At 27.5% G+C, this 24,022-nt stretch overlaps 2 protein-coding genes across 6 annotated transcripts in view; one reads left to right on the top strand and one right to left on the bottom strand.

Annotated features, from left to right (window-relative positions):
• Positions 1-11,510, bottom strand: part of LOC107445872 (uncharacterized) — a 256,280-nt gene extending 244,770 nt beyond the window's left edge. For 3 of the 4 annotated variants that reach the window (XM_071184742.2, XM_071184746.2, XM_071184740.2), the window contains exon 1: positions 11,266-11,496. The gene's annotated coding sequence lies outside the window, so the exon portion shown is untranslated. Of the gene's footprint in view, positions 1-11,265 lie in introns of all 4 variants that reach the window. The other variant, XM_071184745.2, reaches the window with a different exon arrangement.
• Positions 11,511-11,602: 92 nt separating this feature from the next.
• Positions 11,603-18,671, top strand: Pmvk (Phosphomevalonate kinase). 2 transcript variants are annotated; one of them, XM_016060367.4, is made up of 4 exons: positions 11,603-11,658; positions 13,982-14,045; positions 14,590-14,881; positions 17,197-18,671. In XM_016060367.4, the coding sequence occupies exons 1-4, from the start codon at positions 11,618-11,620 to the stop codon at positions 17,340-17,342; spliced, it is 543 nt and encodes a 180-aa protein (XP_015915853.2). In that variant the 5' UTR covers positions 11,603-11,617; the 3' UTR covers positions 17,343-18,671. The 2 variants fall into 2 exon arrangements, with proteins under 2 accessions (XP_015915853.2, XP_015915852.2); XM_016060366.4 differs by lacking the exon at positions 11,603-11,658 and adding an exon at positions 11,712-12,107.
• The last annotated feature ends 5,351 nt before the right edge of the window (positions 18,672-24,022 follow it).

Below are 24,022 nucleotides of genomic sequence, written 5' to 3'. Positions count from 1 at the left end.
AAAATCGCAAACAAATAAAAACGAGTTTCTTTAAAATACGGAGAAAAACATTCCATCGAAGAAATATAGTGTACACTTTAAAGCAAAATGTTAATTTAGAGCTCGGAGCGCACAATTAGATCTCAGCTTTCAATTAAGAGCAAAAAATGGTACAAAAATCTATAAAAAAATTTTAAAGGAGGGAACGTGATATTTTGAATAAAAGGATTTGTTAATAATCTCATTGTACTCTCCAACTCGTAAAACATATATTCCTGAAAATAAATATTCGGAAAACATATTCCTGAAATAATTTCTGACTATTTATTTCCTATTGGTACTGTTAGCGAAGGTCATGTATTAAAATTTAATAATTTAGAAAAAAATGAAATTTGTCCACCAATACATATAAGTAATTAAATCAATATATTAAATCATAAGTAAATCAATATATTAAAGTCCGTAGAGTAAGATTCTACTTTACCATCTCTAGATATTTAATTAATTGTTCCCCTAATAGATTATTAAATCTTTTTTAAATTTTGTGATCGGATACATATTAAGTTTTCACATTTTCATTTTATTATTATATTATTTATTATTTTATTATGTAAACTGTTCATTACAGTATGCTATAGAAGCCGCCAACTGCATCATATACCTCCAACTTGTCTACGCTAACAGTCTCAGCCGCCCTAGGGCCACTCTCAAATTCTCTCAATATATTGCCTTACTGAATACAAATTTTTTTCTGTTTAGCAGAAAAATGTGACTAGGCAAGATTTAATGATATCGTCAGCGAAGAATTATTAACTAAAATAATTGCACAGCCACCCACCAGAAGCTGCGAACAACCACGGGAGAGATGCGTCCGCCGACCACGCACCTATATTGCCCTTGTTTTATACTGGTACTAAACTAGTATTTCTGCATATACTAGACTACATGCTTAGTTATGTCATTATCTTATCTCTTTGAATCATGTCAGATCCGATAAGTCAGTCAGATCCCACCACTGCTGGTATTGAGTAACCAGAACAATTCTAACATGTTTACATGAACATAAACTGTAACATAAATTCTAAAACGTTTACAATTCCAACATGAGTTTAAATTCAATAAAAAGACATTTAATATTAAAAAAAAAAAAAAAAACTTTTCTATTTTTCCATTTTAGTTCACTTACACTTGAAGAAATACTTCGCAAAAAATTCAAATGTTTAAGGGTATATAATTGCATTAATTATGCTAATAATTGATGATTTAACGTAATTAATGATGTACTAATTAATGCATAATTATGCGTATAATTAATGATCTAAACTAAAGAAAGATACTAAATAAGAAACTGGTAGTAGATATCTGATTTCCAGCTATTGTTTCGCAAACCTCAAGATAACGTGGTGTTAAATCAATGCCTCCTATAACCGAAAGCCTCCATACGGTTATTTATAGATAGACTGATCAGACCACTAAGAAAGTTAACTAGTTTACGAAAGAGCCATTTAAAAGAAAATTTAATAAATATAAGAAAGTGGTAACAGATATACTTCTAAATACTTTTTAATTTATGAATATGATTGATTTGTCTCATTTATTCGTCTACCATCAAAGATTCAATTATCAAATGTATATGATAATTATCTCTCAATTACTTTATGAGCAAAGCAAGTCAGTCTACCACAAAAATTTCTTCTCTCTCTCATACCTGCCAACTTTTAATCCCTTCCATTATCATTTTTCCCAGTGGTATTAAAATGGAATTAAAACTTCAATTTTAAGCAAACAAATACGTTGTATTTGAAAAACTTAAGTTAACAACTACGATAGTAACGCATATTAATATATGTGCTTAATTTTTGTAAGAATAGTGGTGATCAAAATCATCTAAAAATTAAGTTTAAAAAAGAAAAAATAGTATATAATTACTACCACTTTAAATATGAAAATAAAATCTTCCGGAAAATCCGGAAGAGTTGGCAGGTATGCTCTCTTAAATTTTTTTGATAAATCTCGCTATTTTAAATTTCTCTCAGTAAATGAACCAATTGTGCTTCGGCGATTTATTATACATTCCCACTTAGATAAATTAGTTAGAGCACCTAACGGGGCTGATGCTAAGATAACTACCACATATGAGTATGAGTAATTTAAGAATAGAATTTGGTTTCATGCGCACCACTGGTTCACTCTTTAAGTAGCCTGCGCAGATTACTTATAAAAAACCGTGTGGAGGCTTTCTGATATAGGATGTGATGGTTAAACTGGATGCAGCATAGATTTATTTTTTTCGAAAATTATACTTACCTATTTTCCTAACATTATATAAATATTAAAAATATTGCATCTACGGGGTGAAATGGGCAAATTATTTAAAGCATTCTCACTTAAAGTTACACATCGTGAATGCAGTGAACTTCAACATCTATGGCTAATGGAGGAAGATTTATGGTTGCAAAACATTTTAATCTCAACGATCAGCTTTGCATAAAAGTTTAGAACCACTTCACGGTGGTCTTTCATCCGACAAATAAAATTAGAATTTGCATATCTAACATTTTCCCTTTTTTTTTTATTTATTTCCAAGATAAAGAAAAAAATGAAAAAGTTGACGATGCATCAGAAGCGCGACGAATTATGAAAACAAGCCCTTGTTTATCTCTTGAAATTACTATTTTGAAATGAATGAAATTATGGTTCATTAAATCGAAACAGAACCCTTTTAACAAATGCAACAAAAATACAAAATGGTGTAAAAAGTGCAGATACAAAAAGGAACACCTCCAAGAGAACTTGTTGGCCATGTGACAAGAAACCATCTCCATGAAAATGACAAATGGAGAAGAAGATGAGATAAGGTGTTGCCAAAACTCTCAACAGTAATTTCGAGAACAATACTATTCATCCAGGAGGAACTCGGAACATCATGTTTACGGCTGGAAAGAGATAGGTATTTATTTCCCCCAAAATACAAGAGTATTAGAATTTTCTCTAACTGATAGTCACTGTTGTGACAAAGATTTTTTTTAAACGCAAGACTAACGAATTCTAAAAAAACAATGATTGATTTAAACATTGTATTGTAATAAATCGTTTGAAGTGATTTGTGAATAATTCTTAAAACGATTTTGAGCAAGAAATCTCGGGTAAATAAAAGCACAGATTTAATAACAACGAACTTTGAATTTATTTGTCAAATATGTAATAATGATTGTATTTAAATATTTTTGTTACAAAACATTCACTTTTAAAACGTGTGTATGAACGAATAGTCGGGAAATTTTTTGTTTCTTTAAATCAACGATTTGCTTATTTTTTTTAAATTTTATGTTGAAGTCTACAAAATTGAGTAAAATTCAGATTTATGCGACACGTAAACAGAAATCGCAAAATAAATTGAGCCATTAAATAAAAAGGGAAATATAGTAAAACGTAAACACTCACAAGGTGAATCTGAACAAGACTAGTTCGCATCATAAGGCGTAAGAATTGCATAGGAAACCCATGACGAGAAATGTTATCGTACGCCGCTTGGAGCGCTTCTCGATTATGAAATTCCTCTTCGTAAAAGCTCGTTTCGTTCTCTTTATACTAGCAAAAATTAAAAAACGAGGAAGATTATTGTTTTCTCTTATTTAATTAATTTTGCAATTTAAAAGAACTTTTTTATTAAAAAAGTTTTAGTGTCCTATGTAAGCTTGACTGTTTGCCAAACTACAGAACGTAATATATGAACAATCCAAAAAAATCCGTATTAGTATCTTTTCTTCTTTTTCTTTTTATCAGTTTTGTGTTCAAAAAAACTAAGATTATGTTTCGGTTTTTGCACAATTTATTGTTTGTCATGATGAAAAACTATTTATCCTAAAAGTGTTCAGATGTGCTTTGTTTTATTCGATTAAGTTCAGTAATGTAAATTTTAAATTGTTAAATAGAAGATAATTCTGAAAAACTGCCATTTTTTGAAAATGATTTTCTCTAGAAAATTGTGTTTTTTTTAACTTTTTTTTTTATTTGTTAATGTAATTTTTGAATGAAATAAGGAATTTTTAGGTTAGAAAATATTAAGAAGCAACAGAATGTAGCTGTTCAAAATTTAAGAGCTAATTTTAGATTGTTTTTAATAATGAATACTCCGTCTCATAACTAATGCATAGGAAATAGAAGATAATTTTGAAAAACAGGATAATTCGCAGGATAAATAGAGGGTAATTTAGAAAAACTGCCATTTTTTTAGAATGATGTTCTCTAAAAATTGGGTCCTTTTTTTGATTTGTAAATAAATTTTTTTAATTAAATAATAAATCTTGAGGTTAGAAAATATTCTGTAGCGACAGAATGTAGCCGTTCGAAATTTAAGAGTTAATTTTAGATTATTCTTAATAATAAATACTCCAAATATCATAACTAATGCACAGGAGATAGCACGAAAAAAAAAAAATTCTATTTTCTTTTTTTTCTTCTTCTTCTAATTCAGAAAGGGCTCCGATTCAAATGGAACCTAGTAAAAATATTTCGAACAAAATTTTCATTTCACAGCATGTTTCAAATTAACTTGAAAACTATCGAACCGTGTGAATCGCTCTTACGTCACAAGGTTAAATTTTGCAAACGATATTCAAATTTCGTAAATAAACTCTAGCGGTAAAGAAAAATAAAAATCGCCCGTAATAAAAGATTCCCAAATTAGAAATATGTCATCGACGTTGAGCACATTTTGTACAAACGGTACTCGTAGAACAAAAGTTGACGTCAGCGTGGTCGAAATTTCGATCCTAAATGACGTCAGCTTACAGACGAATTTAATGTAGCAGAAAAGCTCGTTTTTACTTTGCTTATTTTCTTGTCGCTGCTTCACGCCCCAACGCTCAAACATATTACTCACCTTGCAGGCGAATTTAGTTCGGATACTAAAAATACAATTATTGACTTTCTCGAAGAATTAGAAATATGGCGCTGTAGGCAACTGGCAATGACACATTAATCAAAACTGCAGGCGATCGTAGCGTTATACACAACAAAAGAAAAAAAATTATTTATGGAGATTGAATCAGGGAATACTTTACTAACATATGTTTTTAATGTAAGTTCAAAGTAAGTAAAGTGGAAGTTATCAATCTTCCACTAAATGAAAGTAACCGATCAGTCATTTTCTATTAAATCTAATGACTGAGAAAATATTAATACACTAAAACGTAAAGCATATAGAACGTGAGAAACTTCGGTAGATTATCTTGTACAAGAAGGAAATGGGAAGTATTCTTCAGTACTCAAAATACAGGGATTGGGCAAAAATATGGAAAAGCTTCTATACTAGTTCTATGTAAATAATTTCTCTTTTAGCAACAAATCTTTCTGAAGAAATGGCAAAACTGTGTTTGAAAGATCATACTTGAAACATGTAGAAATGATGTTCTTTTAACCCATACGAAATTTGCCTTAACCAAGAGGGATATTAAAAGTTTTTTTTTTTTCAGTTTTTTTTTTTTTTTTTTTTTTTTTTTTCATTTTAATACTACTATAATTTTAAAAGCAATCTTATATAATTATCGCTATCATTTGTTATGATTTCAAAATTTTGGTTTTGAAGAAGTTATTTACTTTTAACCCATGCAAAATTTACCTCGACCAAAATGTAAGGACGAAGGTAAAAGCTTTTTTCTCGTTTTTAATACTGCCATAATTTTAAAAACATTTTTATATAAATCTCGCAATGCTACCGTGCTAAAAAGAATCTCTACAATTTGTTTTTAAAAAAAAGAAGAATCTTTAGAAAATCTTAAGTTATTTGGCCCACTTATTCTTAGGATTTTCTTAAGAATATTGTCTGAAGAAAATCTTACGAAAATAATCCGAAAAAAAAATCTTCAAAATATATTATCTTAAGATGTAGGTAACTTAACTTAAAGATATAACAAAATAACTTAAGATATATTCTTAAGAATATAATCTGAAGTTTTTTTTCTTCTTCTTTTTAATGTGTAGGATATTCCACAGATTTTTTTCCCCCTTAATTTTCTAAAGAATAAATAAGGTATTAATTTTTTTAAAAAAAAAGTTTTCTTAAAATTGGGAGTCAAACAGCTTAAATTCTAAAACATTTTCTTACGGGCATTTTCTAAGCATTTATTTTGCATATAAGTGACATAAATTAAAAAAATAAATAAACAAGTTTACTATATTCTTTAAAAGCTATTTCTATACAATAAACATTCATTTATTCAAAATTTATCATCCAAAATAATTTTTAGTAACATTATTTCAATATTTATAATTTATAAGTATAAATGAACAGCCGATCCCATTTTTTGGGTTTACGACTATTAATATTCAACTTCTCAGTCTTGTAATTTTGAACCCAATCCAGAGGACAAGGGAATATCTGAATCAAGTATTAGCTCATGATTTCAATATTGCTGGTAACAAAGAAATTTACTTCTCAATCACAGGATGCATACCTTTCATTTTTTCCCTTTTGAACTTCATTTTAAAAAGAGCATCAACATACAAACAAAGCTATTACACAAGTATACAATAAGTGAGTGACGCAGCTCTAGTTACAGGGGTTGGCAAGCGCGGGGTACAGGGGGAAGACCCCCTATTTCAAACGTTTATGTTAAAACTTTTTTATTTATTTTTTTCAATTTCAAACAGATCATTTCAAAGTAAGCCAGCAATGCAATTTTTTGTAATATTATTTAAATTTTCAGGTAATATTAATCTTAAACTCAGAACAACATTTATTAAAAGTATTTTTAGGATTTACTCTCAAAACAATTGACGATTATTTAATATTATCACCGTTACTCGAATATGATTAAGACCTGTTCCCCGAATCGATTTAATTAACGAGCAATTAAACTTCTAGAATATATTTTAACAACTCTTGCATCATCTATATCACGTATTTAATTATCATAATTTTCTCGGCTCTAAACTTTCCATTAATCAACTAGTTTGCATTTCCAACATGGGCAGTAATAAAATAGTTTATATTAAGTAAAATCCAAAATTGTCGTCACGTTATTGACTTAACTATTTTATCATACATCATTATAAAAATTCTATTTTTTTTTTAAACAATTAAAACTAATATTATTTTTTTTATCTTAACTTAACACGTTGAGTCCTTAACACGTTGAATGACACAGGAATATTTAAAAAGGCAACCAGTTGTGCGCTTGAACGAAAATTCTATTCTAACAGTAATTCAGAGATGTCAACTTGCTCCGCTTTGAAAATAATATTTTTCTAGTGGTGGCGAAATTTAAAATTTTTTAGTTTTGTATTTGTACTTTTTAAATAATTTTTCTACCACTATATATCGAATATTCAAAGTAGCATATCAAATGCTACTTCATTGCAGTGATCTTGTGGTGACTATTTTAAAAAGTTGGAGTAATAACCCATACTTTTCAGGTTCTACTATCAATTCGCTACCAAGTTATTAAAAAATTCGCAGGAAGCGGAATAGTTGGCATCCCTGATAAATGGGAGAAATTTAGTATATATATTTGAGAATTTAAACTGTAGTGGTTGACAGGAATCGTTCGTTCGTTGTTTTAGAATTGGGCATCTGAGGCCTAAATGGCACTTATCCCATTCGTCATGAAATATCCCAAAGGAAATGTACATAGATGAATACCATGAAATATACATAGGAAAGTTATATTGGTGGTTTGGTTGACAGGTAAATAAGGACAATTCATTCATATTCATAAATTTAAAAAATTTTTAGACATATATTTGCTACCACTTTCTCTTTTTTACTAGATTGTGTATTAAAAAGCAGTTTCACAGACTGTCACAGCGTCATAGTGGTCTGATCAGACTATCTATAAGAAATCATGAGGAGGCTCTCAGCTGTCTGAGGCGACATCAAAAGCCACCACTCTAAAATTAATATTTTTTATATCTTGATTAGCAACCATATACTCTGATGAAGGGTTTTCCCTGTATAAATTGTTATCACCCACCAAACGCTGCACGAAGCGTGGAGGTGACGGGTTCGAATCCCGCCGATACTCTAGAAGTTATTCTTCGTGATGTCTTCCTCTAAATTGTTCTATCTGCCCTCCTTCTTGATAAAGGTTTATAAGCCTAAATTGAGCACACAATAAAGCAATCATCTTATGAATTTTTAAAAATACCGTTTTGTGGTTTAGTGTTTGATTTGGTGCTTACATTAACCCTTTCGCGCCGACTGTCACAAATACGTGACACCATAAAACCGTATCAACCAGGGTAAAAATATGAAACTGGTAATCAAAGTATTTCTTTAGCAGTTTATTTGTGGGCGGAGTTATAATTGTTTGATTTATTTAATTCACCATTACTTTGTTCAAAATAAAAGTATTTAGTTATACTTTGAATTAACATTGATTATATATATGATTAAACTAACAATAATTAAAGTAACAGCAAAGTAAGTCTGTCAAATTAGAAACGACTACATTTAAGTTACCGCTTTTTATTTAATTACATCCTGATCCTGATTTTGTACGAATGCTTTCATGAATCACCCGTCCCCAAGGGGTTAAAGACAAACAGCATTTTAAAGTACACGGAATGCCGAGGGTTGTGTACAGGTAACAGGATGCGACTATTTTTGTAAATAGTGGTACAATCTTAATTCCCTTTTATTTATTTATTTTATCTTAAATTGTTCAATCGTATCTACCACCATGACGCACATATCATATTACGGACATAAAAAGAATTGCTGCATTCTCTTTCAATAGTAAACTGAAGAAGAAAAAAATGCTATCAAAAGTAACGAATTTTAAATTCTTTTTATAAAATTATGAATTTTATTAGTCAGCACTTTTTGCATTTTCAGTCGCCCGTGGCAACCTTGAGGTAAGGGCAGAATTTATTTCTAAAAAAAAATTTTTGTTTTCATATATGACTTGTTTTCATACACATGATTTTGTTTTTATATTTGATATATCAAGACTATAAGACCTGCGCCTATTTTTGAGCGCTTGAAATATATCGATTGTTATTTCCAATCGGTATATTTTTGACTCAAGTAATATCTTACCACTTCTGCTTTGTGGGATTATTTATTTCAAGTGTTGCTCATTTTAATATCTTTATAGCAATTTTCGCTTTTATTGATAGCTATTTTCCACATTTTTTGACATGCTATCATCACTGTATTATTAATTTAATTTGATCAATTCTTGTTTTTTTTTTTTTTTTTTGTCTTCACTTTTTAAATTTTTAGACACACATTTCATCCCCGTTTAAGTTCTGAACCATGATATTAGTATAAACAGAGTTCTCTTGAAAATCTCGTACCTGCATTTCCTTAAAATAACCATAGCAAGAGGAGAATGTTTTCTACAACACACCTGCCAACTTGTACGGTCGTTGTAAAAGATATTACAAAGTGGTAGAATAAAGCTTGATAGAATATTCTAAAAACAAAACTAGAATATTCTAAAAACAAAACTTTAAAACATCTATAAACATAATTAGCAAATAAATAGATCTCATCTACACGTTGTTGATTTTTTTAATTATTGACTCAAAATCTATTTGAAATACTGCTAAAAAGATTATTTCTTCACGGTTTTACGAACTCGGTATTAGCTGTGTGTTGTCATGTATTTTTATTTTTTATAATAATAAATTTATTAAAACTTGAAAGAAAATAATAAATATAACTTTCTTATGTAGAAAAAACTGGTAGTTAAAAAAATTGTAGTTATATAATTTTTTTTGGAAATTTTTTACTTGCTAACTGACGTCGTTTTTAAGTTTTTCTTCAACAATCATACAAGGTGGCAGCTATGGAATCGTTTTTAACACTTAGCAAAAAAAAAAAAAAAAAAAAAATTCAAATTTTTTAATTTAAAGTTTACCACTATTTGTAAAATTTTTAATAAATAGAGATTTTTATCCATTCTTTACCTCTAAGTTGAAATTTGCAACTGGTATTTGCATGATTAATTTCCTTGGGTGATGTTATTAGTCATTTTGATCACCATTTATCAACCTCGCTTTACTTGTCACACATTTTCAAAACATTTAAGAACATATATCATTGAATTTAATTTGTAATAAAGGATAAAATTCAAAAAAAGAAAAGATTTTTGCATTGAAGCATAAATGTTGCGATTACGGAATTTTTCCTCAATTACCGTACAAGGTGGAATTGTTTTTACTACTTAATGATAAATAATTCGAATATTTAATTTTATAAACTACCAGTATTTGAGAAATTTTAAATAAATTAATAATTTCTTCCGTTGCTAGTTTGAATTTTAACTATACACTAATGTTAAATTAAAACGTAATGAAAAGGTAAAAGAACCCTTCAGCCATAATTGATGAAAGAAATAGATATAACGATAGATATTGAGTATTAAATAAAATTAAGAGTTTAAATAATAAATTTGGAAATTAAATTATAAATCAATCAAGTAATTTTCTATCACAAAATAATAAGAAATTAATTGTTTTAATTATTATCTTTATTTGTTTTATATTGAAATTATAACTTATCGCAACTGGAAATATTATGAATAACTTGAACATCAGTCTGAAATTATTGTTTGAAATTGAAAACACTTGGCTTTTAAATTTTAAAAAGCCTTATATTTCTCGAATATTAAATATTTTTACGAATTGCATAATTTGACTAATTTCCTTTTTATTGAGAAAATAATAATATTATAAAATATTTAAAGAAAAAAACAAGTAAATTGAAATATTGTTAAACAATTTGAAAATATTGCTAAAAACTGTGTATGTTTTTGGCATTTAAATTCTAAAAAGCCTCATATTTTTGACAAAAAATCTTTCTTTTATTAATTACTTAAGTTTCTATTAGCAAAAACAAATAATAATAAATAAAATATAAAAAAAGCAAGAATAATAAATAAAATATGAAAAAAAGCAAGAATAATAATGCCATAAAATATCTAAAAAGTAGATTAAACGAATATTTGAAAAATTAAATTAATCAACTAAATTCTGAAGTAATAAATTTCCACCTCAAATACTAAATAAATAATGTTTTCCTTCTTAATTTTATACTGTTTCATATAAGAATATTGTGATTTTAGTTTTTTTTTTTTTTTTCTTTTTTAAATGGATTAAAAATATATAAAATGAAGAAAAAAAGATAAGAAACTTAACCTGAATGTATTCTTACAATTTTTAATTAACTATGATCACTCTAAATTTAAATTAAATTATTATGTGAATAGTTCTACTGTCACTAATAATCAATGTTTTCATTTATTTTTGTAAACAAGCAGACAACATGATACTTACCTAAAGTTGCTAGGCAACGATAATTGTGAGTAAAAATCCGGTAAACTTGTGTCAATTTCAATTTTTTCCTATTGATTATCGTTTTAAAATCCTTTTTGTGTAAAATAAAAGAAAAATAATCTTGTCATTGTCAAAAAATAAGTTTTTCAACTGAGAAGTGATTCTTTCATACACTTACGAAATCCTTTCACTTTTTTTTGGATATTTTTCTCTTCGCACATTTCTTGGAAACAGCTGCTAGGGCCATCTAGTGAGAGAATTAAACTTTAATTAAACATTTATTTGGCCATATTCATTTCATCAATTTTGAAACGTTCATTTTCTCCCGTTTGATTGGTGGAATTCATCAAACATGATTCTAACTCCGTTTTTTATTGGTGTTTTATTTACGAAGTGAGTTGAGTGAAGTTAAAATTTTCTTTAGAAAGAAAAATAATTTTTTCTTTGTTGTTTTGAGTCATTAAGAATTTAGGTTACGCTAATTTTATGTTTGAATTAGTAAAAATAAATTCTTCATTTTCTTATGTTTTAAACTGAAGTGAATGGCTCCATTGACTTGTCTGTCTGTTTAATCAATCAATCATTTAAAGCAAAACTAAAAAATTTTTACGTGTATTTATTTGTTTTCTTCTGGTTTTCGTTTGTCAATGAAATTAATGCAATCATACTCGTTAGTTTGCCTAAACTTGACATAATTTTAATGAGATTCTGAGAATTTTTTGTAATTACTTTATTATTATGGACACTAAGGATTTAGAATATGGAAAACCAATTGCAGTTTTAGTAATAAGTGGCAAACGAAAGAGTGGGAAAGATTATGCCGCTAATTTAATGTTAAGGAGGTACGCAATTTATTACATAACTTATGTAAATTTTTTTTATTAAATTCCGGTTATTAAAATGACTATGTATGTACTTCATAATTTTTTTTTTTGTAAACTTCCTTTTGGAATGAAACTTAATTCAAGTATTTTAGCAAAAAATTCAATGCATTTGATAAATGATTAGCAGTATAAATATATAAGACAATTTAGTTCTAGAAATAGAAATATGGCTGAGAATCAATATTTATATGGTTGAATTAAAAGTAACTTATAGTAGTAACTATAAGTTACTTTTAACTCAATCTTATAATTATTTACCTCTAACTTGATAGTAATTTTACTATCAAGTTTGAGGCGAACGTTTTAAATCATACTACAGAACTATATAGCTTGAAAAAGGTTAAAATGTATTTAATTATTTTACAATTAATTTATTATAATACAGATCATATTTAAATTTTTAAAACAATTACGGAAAATTTTTTTAATGCTGAAATTTATATTGGTTGAAGGTACAATTATATGAGTTTTTGGGGAGATTTGCGTGATCAGTAGTTGAATAATCGCCAAGTCTGTGGCCAGCGAGATATTAAAAAAAATATTTAAGCAAAAATCACAGAATGGAACCAACTCGAAAGATATAATTCTTAGCCACCCCTGGGCAAGCATGTACATGTTTTGTTTGTTTTTTTTTTTCAAAAAAAATTTGCAAGTTTAAAATTTATTTTACCCCTTGGTGATTGTAGTTATTGTGACAGATCACGATGTCCCCAAGTTTTTTTCTGCTGTGACTTTTTCATACATTCGTATCAAACATATATATTTTTCTGAAAGTGAAATGTCTAATCATCTTTCTCAAACTTTTACATGTACCCTCAAAAGGCTGCCACATTTTTGCATTATTTGAAGTGTAATTGATCAAATACCCATATTTTTTAATAATTTATATACTGCTATTTGCAACTGGTCAAATTTTGTCATTTGGCTACTTGTAATTGACTGTAAAATGACGCATTTTCATAATGGAAATATGCCGTTCCCATGATTGAATACAGACTTAAAATGCTAGTAATTTTTTTATTAATTTTTTATTTTTTTTTAACTTTTTTGTCAACGTTTAATATTTATTATTTTACTTGTGATCAAAGAAAGATAAGGTACACTTAATAATAAATATGAGTGAAGCTAAATAATCTATATAAATCGATACTATAAACAAAAACTCTATGGAAGCATGACATAAGAAAACACTATATATTCACGAATATGTTTTCTTCTGTTATTTTGGGTTTTGACACTGAAAAAGAGTGTTGTTTATAGAATCAAAAACTATAGTATGTTCTTCTTTGTGCTAATATGTGTGCTTAAATCACGTTGCTTAGCTTTATTAATATTCTTGGTCTCTGCTTGCTGGTATTTTTATAAAAGAAGTTCATTTAAGAACTTTTTTAATAAACAAACTAATGTAAATTTTTAAAATACCCAAATATCATAATATTGTAAGTTTACTTATTTTCTTTCTATCTTATCTGTTGTTCACTATAATGCATAGTTATAAAGGAAATAGTAGATTTGAATATCTTTTGAACTTAAACTACTGTTGACAAAAATAAGGAATAATGCTTCTTGCAGATATCATTTTATGAATACATCTCAAATATCAGTTTTGTGTAACATTTAAAGATTATGCACTGCAATAATGAAAACATTTTATAATTTATCTTGAAAAATTTATTTAACATTTAAATTCAAACTAATATTTATCCTAAGAAGGTATGCATACATTTATTTATTTTTATTTACTTATGTTTTTTTTAAAAAATATTTTATTTATATCGATATATGAGAAATTTCTTTATCTTTTTATTGATAATATTAATTAATTTTCCTAGATTTGGCTGTGAAAATTGTGCAATAATTCGATTATCAGGCCCATTAAAAGAAAGATATGCATTGGTAAGTATTTTTATATTCATATACATGATTATAAATTAAAATTTTTTTCTAATTTTAATTTTATTTATGTAATGTGTTTTCTTTGTATAATATATATTCATCTTTTTTTACTGTTCGTATATCTGATAATAAATTGAGCTAAAATTAAATACAGTTTAAACACTTCATATTGTTAAGCTTCATCATTAATGCATCCGCTCGTTTTTTAAGTTTAATCCTGGAGAATTTATATACTTATTATTTTCTAATGATGCACATAAGAATTAAGGACATCAAATGATAAACATTCTTAAACATTGTTTAATAGTCAGGTCTAAAAGTAAACTTTTTTAAAAAAATAAACTGTTTTTAAAGGTTGCTACAATTATGGAGCTAATCTTCTTAACATTCTTAAAACACTAGGATGTTTATTATGTCTTCTTAACATTCTTTGACACTAGGATGTTTTATCTGGTACTCAACTAACTGATAAGTACGTTTTGAATCCCATTTTTTTTAATACTCTTTATTCTTTACCTACTTCAACAAATTTTTCTCTATCTAGGAAAATAACTTGGATTATCAAAAACTCCTCGATGCATCTGAGTATAAAGAAATATTCCGACAAAAGATGATTAAATGGGGAGAAGATTATCGAATTAAAGATCCAGGATATTTTTGCAGGCATGCAATTATTCAGTCTGGTGCAAATTCTAAGAAAATCTGGATTGTTAGTGATGCTAGAAGGAAGTCTGATATAAAATTTTTCTTGAACAATTTTGCAACTGTTACTTACACAATCAGAATAGCTGCTTCTGATTTTGTGCGGCAGCAACGAGGATGGACATTTTCTGAGGGTGAGGTTAATCTTTGTTAACTTATTTTATTTCAGTTTCTAATAAATATATGAAGAGGTTAGGGCAGGGATGGGGAAACTACGGCCCGCGGGCCAACTGTGGCCCACCGGAAGATTTTATTCGGATCGCGGATAGAATTTTTATTTGCCGATCAGTGGCAAATATAAACGATATACATCCATTTTATTGTCGACTATGTTTAAAATTATTTCTGTTTTTCCTTTTTTAACAAAGTACTGATGACATTTTTACTTTCTCTATTTTTGTTCTACAAAACATAAATTGATGGAAATAGTTAGTACAGACAGCTTCAATTGGTAAAATGTTGAAAGCAGAAGTTCTTTATAGAATAGCCGTAGATTGGCTCCAACTAGCGTTTGTCTTTCTCGAGGAGCTGACTTATGGAATCTAATATAGGTAAATTGTGCTTCACATTTGGCAGACTGCGCATTTTATGCTCCAAAGAGCGGACAATCTAACAATCATCTGAAGCAGTTGTTTCTAAATATGCCTAAGTTTGACAAATCATTACCAAAAGCTAGTTTCCAAAATTTAAAATTTCACGCCCAGAAAATCAGTGCTATGTTTGCTTAATCTTATATACGTGAACAAGAGTTTTCAATTATGAACCTTAGAAAAAATTATTTCAGAAGTAGACTAACAGAAAAGGATTTAGCCTTGTTCCTTAAAATAAGCACATCTCACTTCGAACCATAATATAAAGAACTTTTAGAAATGAAATCGCAATTTCCTTCATTCCACTAAATATTTAAATTGAAACTTGTATATCACTTTTTTTCTCTTTCTTAAATTTAGAAGATCTTACTTGGCCCACCAAATATTTTTTTTTCTTGATTTTTGGCCCTCGATCAAAAAAGTTTGCCCATCCCTGGGTTAGGGGATGGAGGAGGCCTGGTGGCTGAGTGGTTGTACTTCTTGCCTCATGCCACAGGTTCTATTCTCGGACCACGCAAAGATGACTCAGTTTCTTATCAGTGGGTGAATAAAACGAGTAACAAGCATGCTTGGGTAGTAAAAAATCGGGGTTCCACTTTTGGCTGGCCACCCAATTGGATCATCTGTTTTTATGTTCCAGGGCCAAGGTCAAGAAAACTTGGATGGGCACAGTAGGTCTTGACCCTTAATGAGCTGTAGCACCACTGAATTTTTTTAAGTGGATGATTTTTGAGGGAATTTATTAACATTGGAAAATAATATAAACTGGGCACATTAAAATGTGTATGTTTGATGTAACAATTGTTTTTTGCCTTAATTTCAATAGAAGTAATCCATGCTAGATTTGAGTATGCTTGCATTATTTTAATTTTAAATTAGGTAGTGGTAAATAAAATGAGGCAAAGAATTATTAGCCCTGCTTTCTAATAAATCTATATAGAAATAGCTGGGATACCAGCTGGATGTTTTCTTCGTACTCTGATTTTAGACACTCAGAAAATGTCAGAAACTTCATCCTCTCATCTTTTCATATGTAATTTACATTTCATTTGCTGTGTTATTTTTTAACGATTTATTTACTCAGTAATTTTCCACTTCTGTTATGGAATATGCATTTTATTTTATAACCGTCCCCGAACACCCGACCCAATTTTTGGGTTTACGACTATTAATGTTCAACTCAGTAGTCTTATTATTTTGAACTTAATCTAGAACATGAGTAAACTCCTCTAACAAGTAGTAGGAGAAATTTACATTCGTAAGGGATTTTTTAATGGAATTAAACCAAATTCGGGTTACATGAAGAGGAAAACCTCCCACAGTTAGCCTGACAGCAAGGGGACTCTATCCCATGAACAGCCTACCACTGAGGACATTTTACGTCAGCACTTTGGCTAGTGTGAGCAGGGTTCGAAATCTGTAGAAATCAGCCATTGTTGGAGTTAAAGCCCAGGTCACTGTTATGGAAGGCGAGCGCTTTATCCCCCGAGATACCACAAAACATGGAATATGTATTGGGTCAGCTTCTTTATGTGAAAATTCAGGTTCCAAGATAAATTTGAGTTTATTGATATAGATAGCTAGAACTTTTTGCCGGTTAATTACTGCTTTTTTCTAACTACGCTAAACAAGAATTATAGATTATATTCTATATATTTGTAATTTAATAATTCTTGTTAGCCCTCTTGAATTTAAGCAGTACTTGTATTTAAGGGATAGATAAGAAGGACGGCACTCATACAATTTTTGTAATGCACTGTCCCTTCTTACCAGCATTTTCTTATAGCTTTTACACTTTTATTGTATTTTATCACTTTTTATTAGGATTTTCAGAACACAATATACATTTTGAATTTTAGGAGTTGATGATTGTGAATCTGAATGCGGATTGGATGATTACAACAGTTGGGATTTCTTTCTGTCTAATGACGATGAAACACAACTGAGGAAAGGTCTGGAAAACATTTATTCCTTACATTCCATCAAAGAAATATTAAATAATTGACAATAGTATATTTCGCCCAAGATGAATCTCAGGAAATCATGTAGTCCTTTATTTATTGAACGTAAAAGGAGTGGGAATATTTGTAATGGGACATCCAGAGAATAATTACTGTATTTTTGCCAGCATTTCAGAAATAATTTTTGACTAAAATATAATTAAGATTGTGTTTCTTTCACAAAGATAAGATATATATATCGATAAATTTTCTACATAAGTTTAATCTTTATTTTATGATGATGAGGCCTGTATCAGCAAAATTTACACATGAATTACAATGTAAATATCGGACATTGAGACTTAAATTCTCATCTTTTCATTTTATTTATTTATTATATTTTTGTATTTCATTATTTCTCATTAAATATATTTTTAGAGGAGGGCAATTTCTGTGTAGAACTAAGCAAAAATAGAGATGAAATAATATTTTTAAATTTTTTTTTCATTGATTGATTGATAGAAGATTAACAGTTAACAGTCTAAATTTTTTAAGTAATATGATTGTTATTTAAATAAAAACATACTGAAAACTGACATTGAAAAAAAATCATGGATACAACTTAAGATGGAGCCATATTTTATAATATTTTTATCTCAATTGTAATCAGTCTAATACACTATGTGTTCAAGAACGAAGATCAACGTAAATTTTTGATTATATTGAGCGATTGGCAAATAATTGCTAGCCAAAGCCAATAGAACAATAATATGACTAATCAATATGAAAAAATTTATTTTATGTACTCTTTTTATTTATAATTAATCCACATGTCTCTTATTAATCCATGCCTCTTACCAACACATTTTAAATTTTTGTTATATAACATATCACTGTGATTTCTGTTCAGCTTCCTTTTGACTTAAATATTTTAGCAGTATTTTATGAATTTTTCACAATTTGATCAAAAAAATCAAATTTCAATTTGATAATAACAAAATAATTTCATAACATTTACTTAATTTTATATTTTTTCCTTATAAACATGGTCTTAGCGAGTTAAAAAAAGCACATCTTTATTACAGTATTACTAACATTACATAGCATACTACAATAAGATGTATTTTTTCAATGAGAATTTATGAACTGTTGAAAAGCATAGTTTCTACGAAAATATCAAGATTTTAATTTTCAAAAACAATAACTAGCAATATTTTTTTAATATGAAATTTTTTTAAATGAAATGCCTTTACATTGTGATATATTTAAAAAAAATATAATCGTGTATGTGTAAAAATTGTATGAAATCAATTTAAAAACAAATTTGAATTTCTCTTAATAATTGCCAATATTTGCCCATGAATGTTTTAATAAAATTATTTTTTTACATAACAAGTTATTATGTATATGATTTCATTTGGGTGCAGTGGAATACAATGAGCTTTCTTTTAAAAAATTGCTTATACTTTTTTTAAAAGGTTGTGTTTTCATCTTTATCTACAATGCAATGAAAAACATTGAAAAATACGATTACGAATTTTCTACATCGTTTCTTTTTTGTTTGGGTCAGGACGCAACAATCTAGACCCTTGTTTTTTCATTAAAATGGCACCTCCCTTTAAGTTGCACCTTTGTGTGAAGAACGATTTGCACAGCTCCATGGATCGGCCCTGTATCTTGACCTAAGATTTGAAACAAAATCTTGAAAATATTTCTTTTCCACTACAAAGATCCTATTTATCTTTTTCTGCTAAGTCTGTTTTAACACTGAAATCATTCATAGTTGAATGCAATTTTCGTCTTTGGTAATCTTGAATTTTCTTCAACTCCATTAAATATAACATCACCCATTTTATCTGATTTATACCTTTACTTTCTATTAAAATAATCTCACTGCTAGTTATTGACCCATTGCTTTAACAGTTTTTGTTGTGTGAATGTAATATGATGCCTTAGAATTTTGTATCTGGTTGCAAAGTTTGCATTTTGCTTTAAGAATTTTTATTTCATAAAACATTTCCCAAACAGGATGTTTTCTTCTTTCTCATTTATACATCATTTAAATATAAGCATCATAACAACTGAATATTTAATATTATGTAAAATAGTTTACTAAAAATAGCAAAGGAAAGAGTATACTGGAAATATCAAAGGATAAATGAAATGTCTTCTTCAATCAACATTCTAAATGCGTACCAAACAACTAACTCAATTGCCAAACAGCAAAAAAAAGAAAAAAGGTCACTAAAAAAATTTGAGTTTTTAGAACACTTTCTTAATGATACCTTTTAAGAAATCAAATTTTAAAAAAAAGTAAAAACTTCCTCTTGGAAATAAAATACAATTAAAGTGTGAAATAATCGAAAAAGAAATCTAGCTCCCATTTTTCTTTAATACAAGTAAGTGAATTATAACAGTTAGCTGATGATTATCATAATAGTTTAAAAACGGAAAATCATTAATAATGAATTATTCATTCTTAACTAACTCTTCACAACTAAAATGAGCCAAGTAATTGTACTTTATCATTTTCATTAGCAGGAAACTACTTGTCATTAGACTATAATTTAGAAATGTTATTTTTCTGCATTTTGAGATCTGCAGTAATTAGCTTCGGATTTACAAGGAATACAATAAACATAGGTTTATTATAAATTTATCCTATATCATGATTTATATTTTAGTTAAGTACAATTTTTTCTTTTTTAAAAAAATTTTTATTCCTATATGACATAAAAATAACATTGAAGTTTTAAATTACTAAGAAATTTATTTATCAACTTAAACAAACCAATTTTAATTAAAATTTGACTAAAAAAATTTCTTTTTTACTGTTAAAATATTTGTATTAATAATCTGAAATGAACCTAAAAATACAAATAACTCTATAAACAATTATTAACTATATTATTTTTTTCAAAACAGAAAATAATATATATTAAAAATAACTTTCATTAAAAATTTATCTAAATATAAGTGAGCATACTTATTTAGAAAAATAATCCGGAATAAAATAATCCGGCAAAATTGGAATAAAGAATAAAATTATTACATAATAGGTCATATAGATCTTTAAAATGTGTGAAACTTATAACTTCCTTGTACAACATTTTATTTGTTTAAATTAAAACTATTCTTAATGTGTCTCTAAACAAATTTATTGGTTATTTTAATTTCCTTCCCCCCTCCCTACAGGAAGAAACAGGTTTTTCCGCACAAAATGCCAACACTGATTTTAATGAAAAAAAATCTGGGAGTGTATTACAAAGATATTACATGCAGTGTTTGAAATGTAGAACTCAAATATATCTACCCATAGGTTAAAAACAAACAAAAATACATTTTATTCCAAATTTTATTATGGCTATACCAGATAAATAAATTTACAAATTAATACATAAATCATATATACAAAAATAATCTTTGGCAATATAAATATACAGTTTATCAATATTAATACACAACCAAAATGAAAAAAAAAATGAACATAATGTTCAATTTTTAAGATAAAAAAAACTTTTTTTTTCAAGTTTTAGAATAATATAATTTAAAAATTATAAATTTCTCTTTTCTGTAAACGAGAACATTCTAAACCCTCAGTATACAAAATCAAAAAACTATTCACCGAGGCAGTGACTAATAGATTTTACTTTTTCTCAGTGTACTGCGTTCAATTGAGAAAAAGTACAGAAAATGGTACGTTTTCAACTTCTTAAGAAATTCGCTTTTGAAATATTTAATTTCTTACATTATTTCCTCAATGAATGGTGAGAAACAACAGAACACTCATAAAAATTTATTTTTTGGCAGTTAACTAAGTCTGTTAAAAATTTAAAAACAACATACAAAACGCATCACTGTATTAAATCAAATAAATTTATATGTAAAGGATAAATAAAAGTTAACAAAGAGGATGAATAAGCGGGCTATAAAAAAAGTTTAGAGGGTCAAACTACAAATTGCAGGAAATGTACCGCAGTATGATTCCCTAGAGATATAGTACTTTTTCAAAATAATGACATTTCTTAAAAAGTTTTTTAAACAATAAAAAAGCATTTATATTTTTTGATTTGCAATTTTTAACAAATATAATGTAAAAATTAATTATAACTAGTGGCAATATTTTTAACAGTGAATTAGCTTAAATATGGAGAAAAAAAAACCTTCTCCTAAAGTCACATTATCTAAGCCATTTTTAATGTGTAAAATGTTCAAACTAAAACTAGTGGCAGTAATTTTAGCAGTAAAATAACAATTAAAACCTTTTCCATAATAATAGATGAAACTATATTAAGTAAAACCTGTTCTGAAGTAAAAAAGAAAAATTTTATATCACAAATAAATATTAGATGGTCCCTTATGATAAATGCAAATTTGGTCCATAATAGAATGATTGTGACAATCAGGATTTTACAATATCAAGAAAAAAATTTATCTTGTAATTTCATTGAAAAAATCTAAATGTAAATACATACTTTTCAAATAGAATTAAATATACTAGTTTATGTTTGTAAATATTACATTTATAAATACACCTCTATAATCTGCTATATAGTGAACACTTTGTTGTAGTGAACATTTACAGTGGTACTGTCTCAACTGTTATTTAACTAATGTTATTTCATACATGTTACAGTAAAAGTGGTTTGGGGCTGTTCAAGAAGTTACTACTTACACAAAAATGGAGAAATTTTAACCCCCTCCCCCTTCATACATTACGTCTTACTCCCCTCCCCCAGAATATGTACATTTTATTAGTCAATTCCCCTTTTTCATAAAAATTTAAATAATTATGTTTTAAATAAAATTAAGTATTTATTATGTATAATACATATGTAGGAAAAAGTCAAATTTAAATTTGGTGTATGCTTATAATGTACGTACAATAGCAAATCCTCCCCCCCCTTCGCGATGTACATACTTTTTGAACGGCCCCTTTAGAAATTGGTAGTAACATGTTTATAACAGACTCAAATTTCCTTCTTTTGCATATATATCAATATGTCTACCTATCTAATAAATTTAAAAACATACATAATTATGGCTTTTAATTAAAAATGAATTAGCATACACTTTAGACGAGTCATTTAGTTTTAAATGAATTATGCAAATTGTTCCAAAGACAGGAACATTTGAGAGTGAGTTGGTTACATAGAAATTCTAAGTTTTAAATGCAACTCACTTGAAAAATGAGGAAAATAAAAATGATAAATATCCAAAAAATTCTAAAAATAAAATGCCTAGAAAATTTGTTATGGGTAGACAACCTTACATGGAGATTACTTTAAATGTTATTTTACTGGTCTGATTAAAAATTTCATTAAAGAAAGAAATTTGCTTGAATGAAACTAAGTTGTAGAGATTACGTTTGGGAACAATTTATGTGCTTTCGCGATTGCAACAATATTCAATATGCTAAAAAATATTTTTTCAAAAATTTTTAATATATAGTGAACCACTATTTACAGTGTACTTATTCCTGAATCCGCAGACAGTTCACTATAGTGGGTGTGACTGAACTAACATTTCGTATGGATTTACTTTCTGAATTTTTAAAAATATTTAAATAACTAGTCTGTTAATTTTTGGACTTCTACAAGTAGTCATTTACACAGGAATGACAGCAATCTATTAACACTTGTTTTAAATGCATTAACAAGATTATAAATTATACAAAAGAATAAAGATATATTGTTTTGTAATATAAATGCATCATAATTGGATGGAATCAGAGTTTAAGCATGTTCAAACATAAAAAACTTCTGCATCAGACTTTATTTTAAAATTTAATAAAAATAGAAATATTTTTCTAGAAAATAAAAATTATCCACAGAACAAACATATATATAGAAACTGTGCACTAAAAGGATGAAAATAAATATATAATCACACCAGAATACATATAAATATATATATTCCAATCATAAAGTACAACTGTTAATAAAAATAGTGTAATAAAATCAATGTATTTATGCAACTTCAAGAAAAATGAACCAAAAATAGGTATAATTTCATTTTTCATATTGTTAGTCATAATATGATATGTGCTTATTATAAAAAACACATGACATTTTGCTGATGATAAAAATGTGTATTGAGCAAAGCTATTTGTGCAACAAGTAAAATGCTTGCATTTCAGTAAATTTAATTCTAAATGTTAGACCTAAGGTCTAACAATATAGAAGAATCACAATACTAAGATAAAATATCTATTTCGATTACAAGTCCCATTTACTACAACAATCTCAAAGTAGTTAAGGTGACAAATAAATAAAATAAAAATTCCATTATTCAATTTTATCTAGTGATTCTGAGACAGTAATTTCATTTTACTTTTTATTACAAAATATTTCATTTACAACACATTATGCCTTTGTTTTCAATAATAAATTTATATAAACTTTCTTTTGTGAATATAAATTTCTCTAGATTCAAAATTAATGCAATTTTCATTAAAATACTGTTTTTTGGATTTTTTATAATTAATATTTATAATTTTACATACTTACATGTTTATTTAATGAGGACAAAGACTATTTGAGCAATTTTTAAATTCTTTTTTTTAAAGTTTTAACTAATTGTTCTCTAACAACATTATTTAATTGAAGGGCTTAGGGCAATATAGTGCTAAGGCCAAATTGTTTCTTAGTTTGTACAGAGATAGGTATTTCATAATATTTCAGAATTTACCCAAGATACCGAGATATTACACAGAAACATCTTCTCTTCTACATAAAAATCCTTA

This window comes from Parasteatoda tepidariorum, chromosome 5 (assembly GCF_982258835.1).
Source record: "Parasteatoda tepidariorum strain Cologne lab strain chromosome 5, Ptep-v5.0, whole genome shotgun sequence".
Lineage (NCBI taxonomy): Eukaryota > Metazoa > Arthropoda > Arachnida > Araneae > Theridiidae > Parasteatoda > Parasteatoda tepidariorum.
This window is presented reverse-complemented; position numbering and strand designations above follow the sequence as displayed.

Coding starts and splice junctions, on each gene's coding strand:
- Pmvk (XM_016060366.4), top strand. CDS start 12,004: ATGGACACTAAGGATTTAGAATATGGAAAACCAATTGCAGTTTTAGTA. Junction 12,108..13,981: donor GCTAATTTAATGTTAAGGAG/GTACGCAATTTA, acceptor TAATTTTCCTAG/ATTTGGCTGTGAAAATTGTG. Junction 14,046..14,589: donor TAAAAGAAAGATATGCATTG/GTAAGTATTTTT, acceptor TTCTCTATCTAG/GAAAATAACTTGGATTATCA.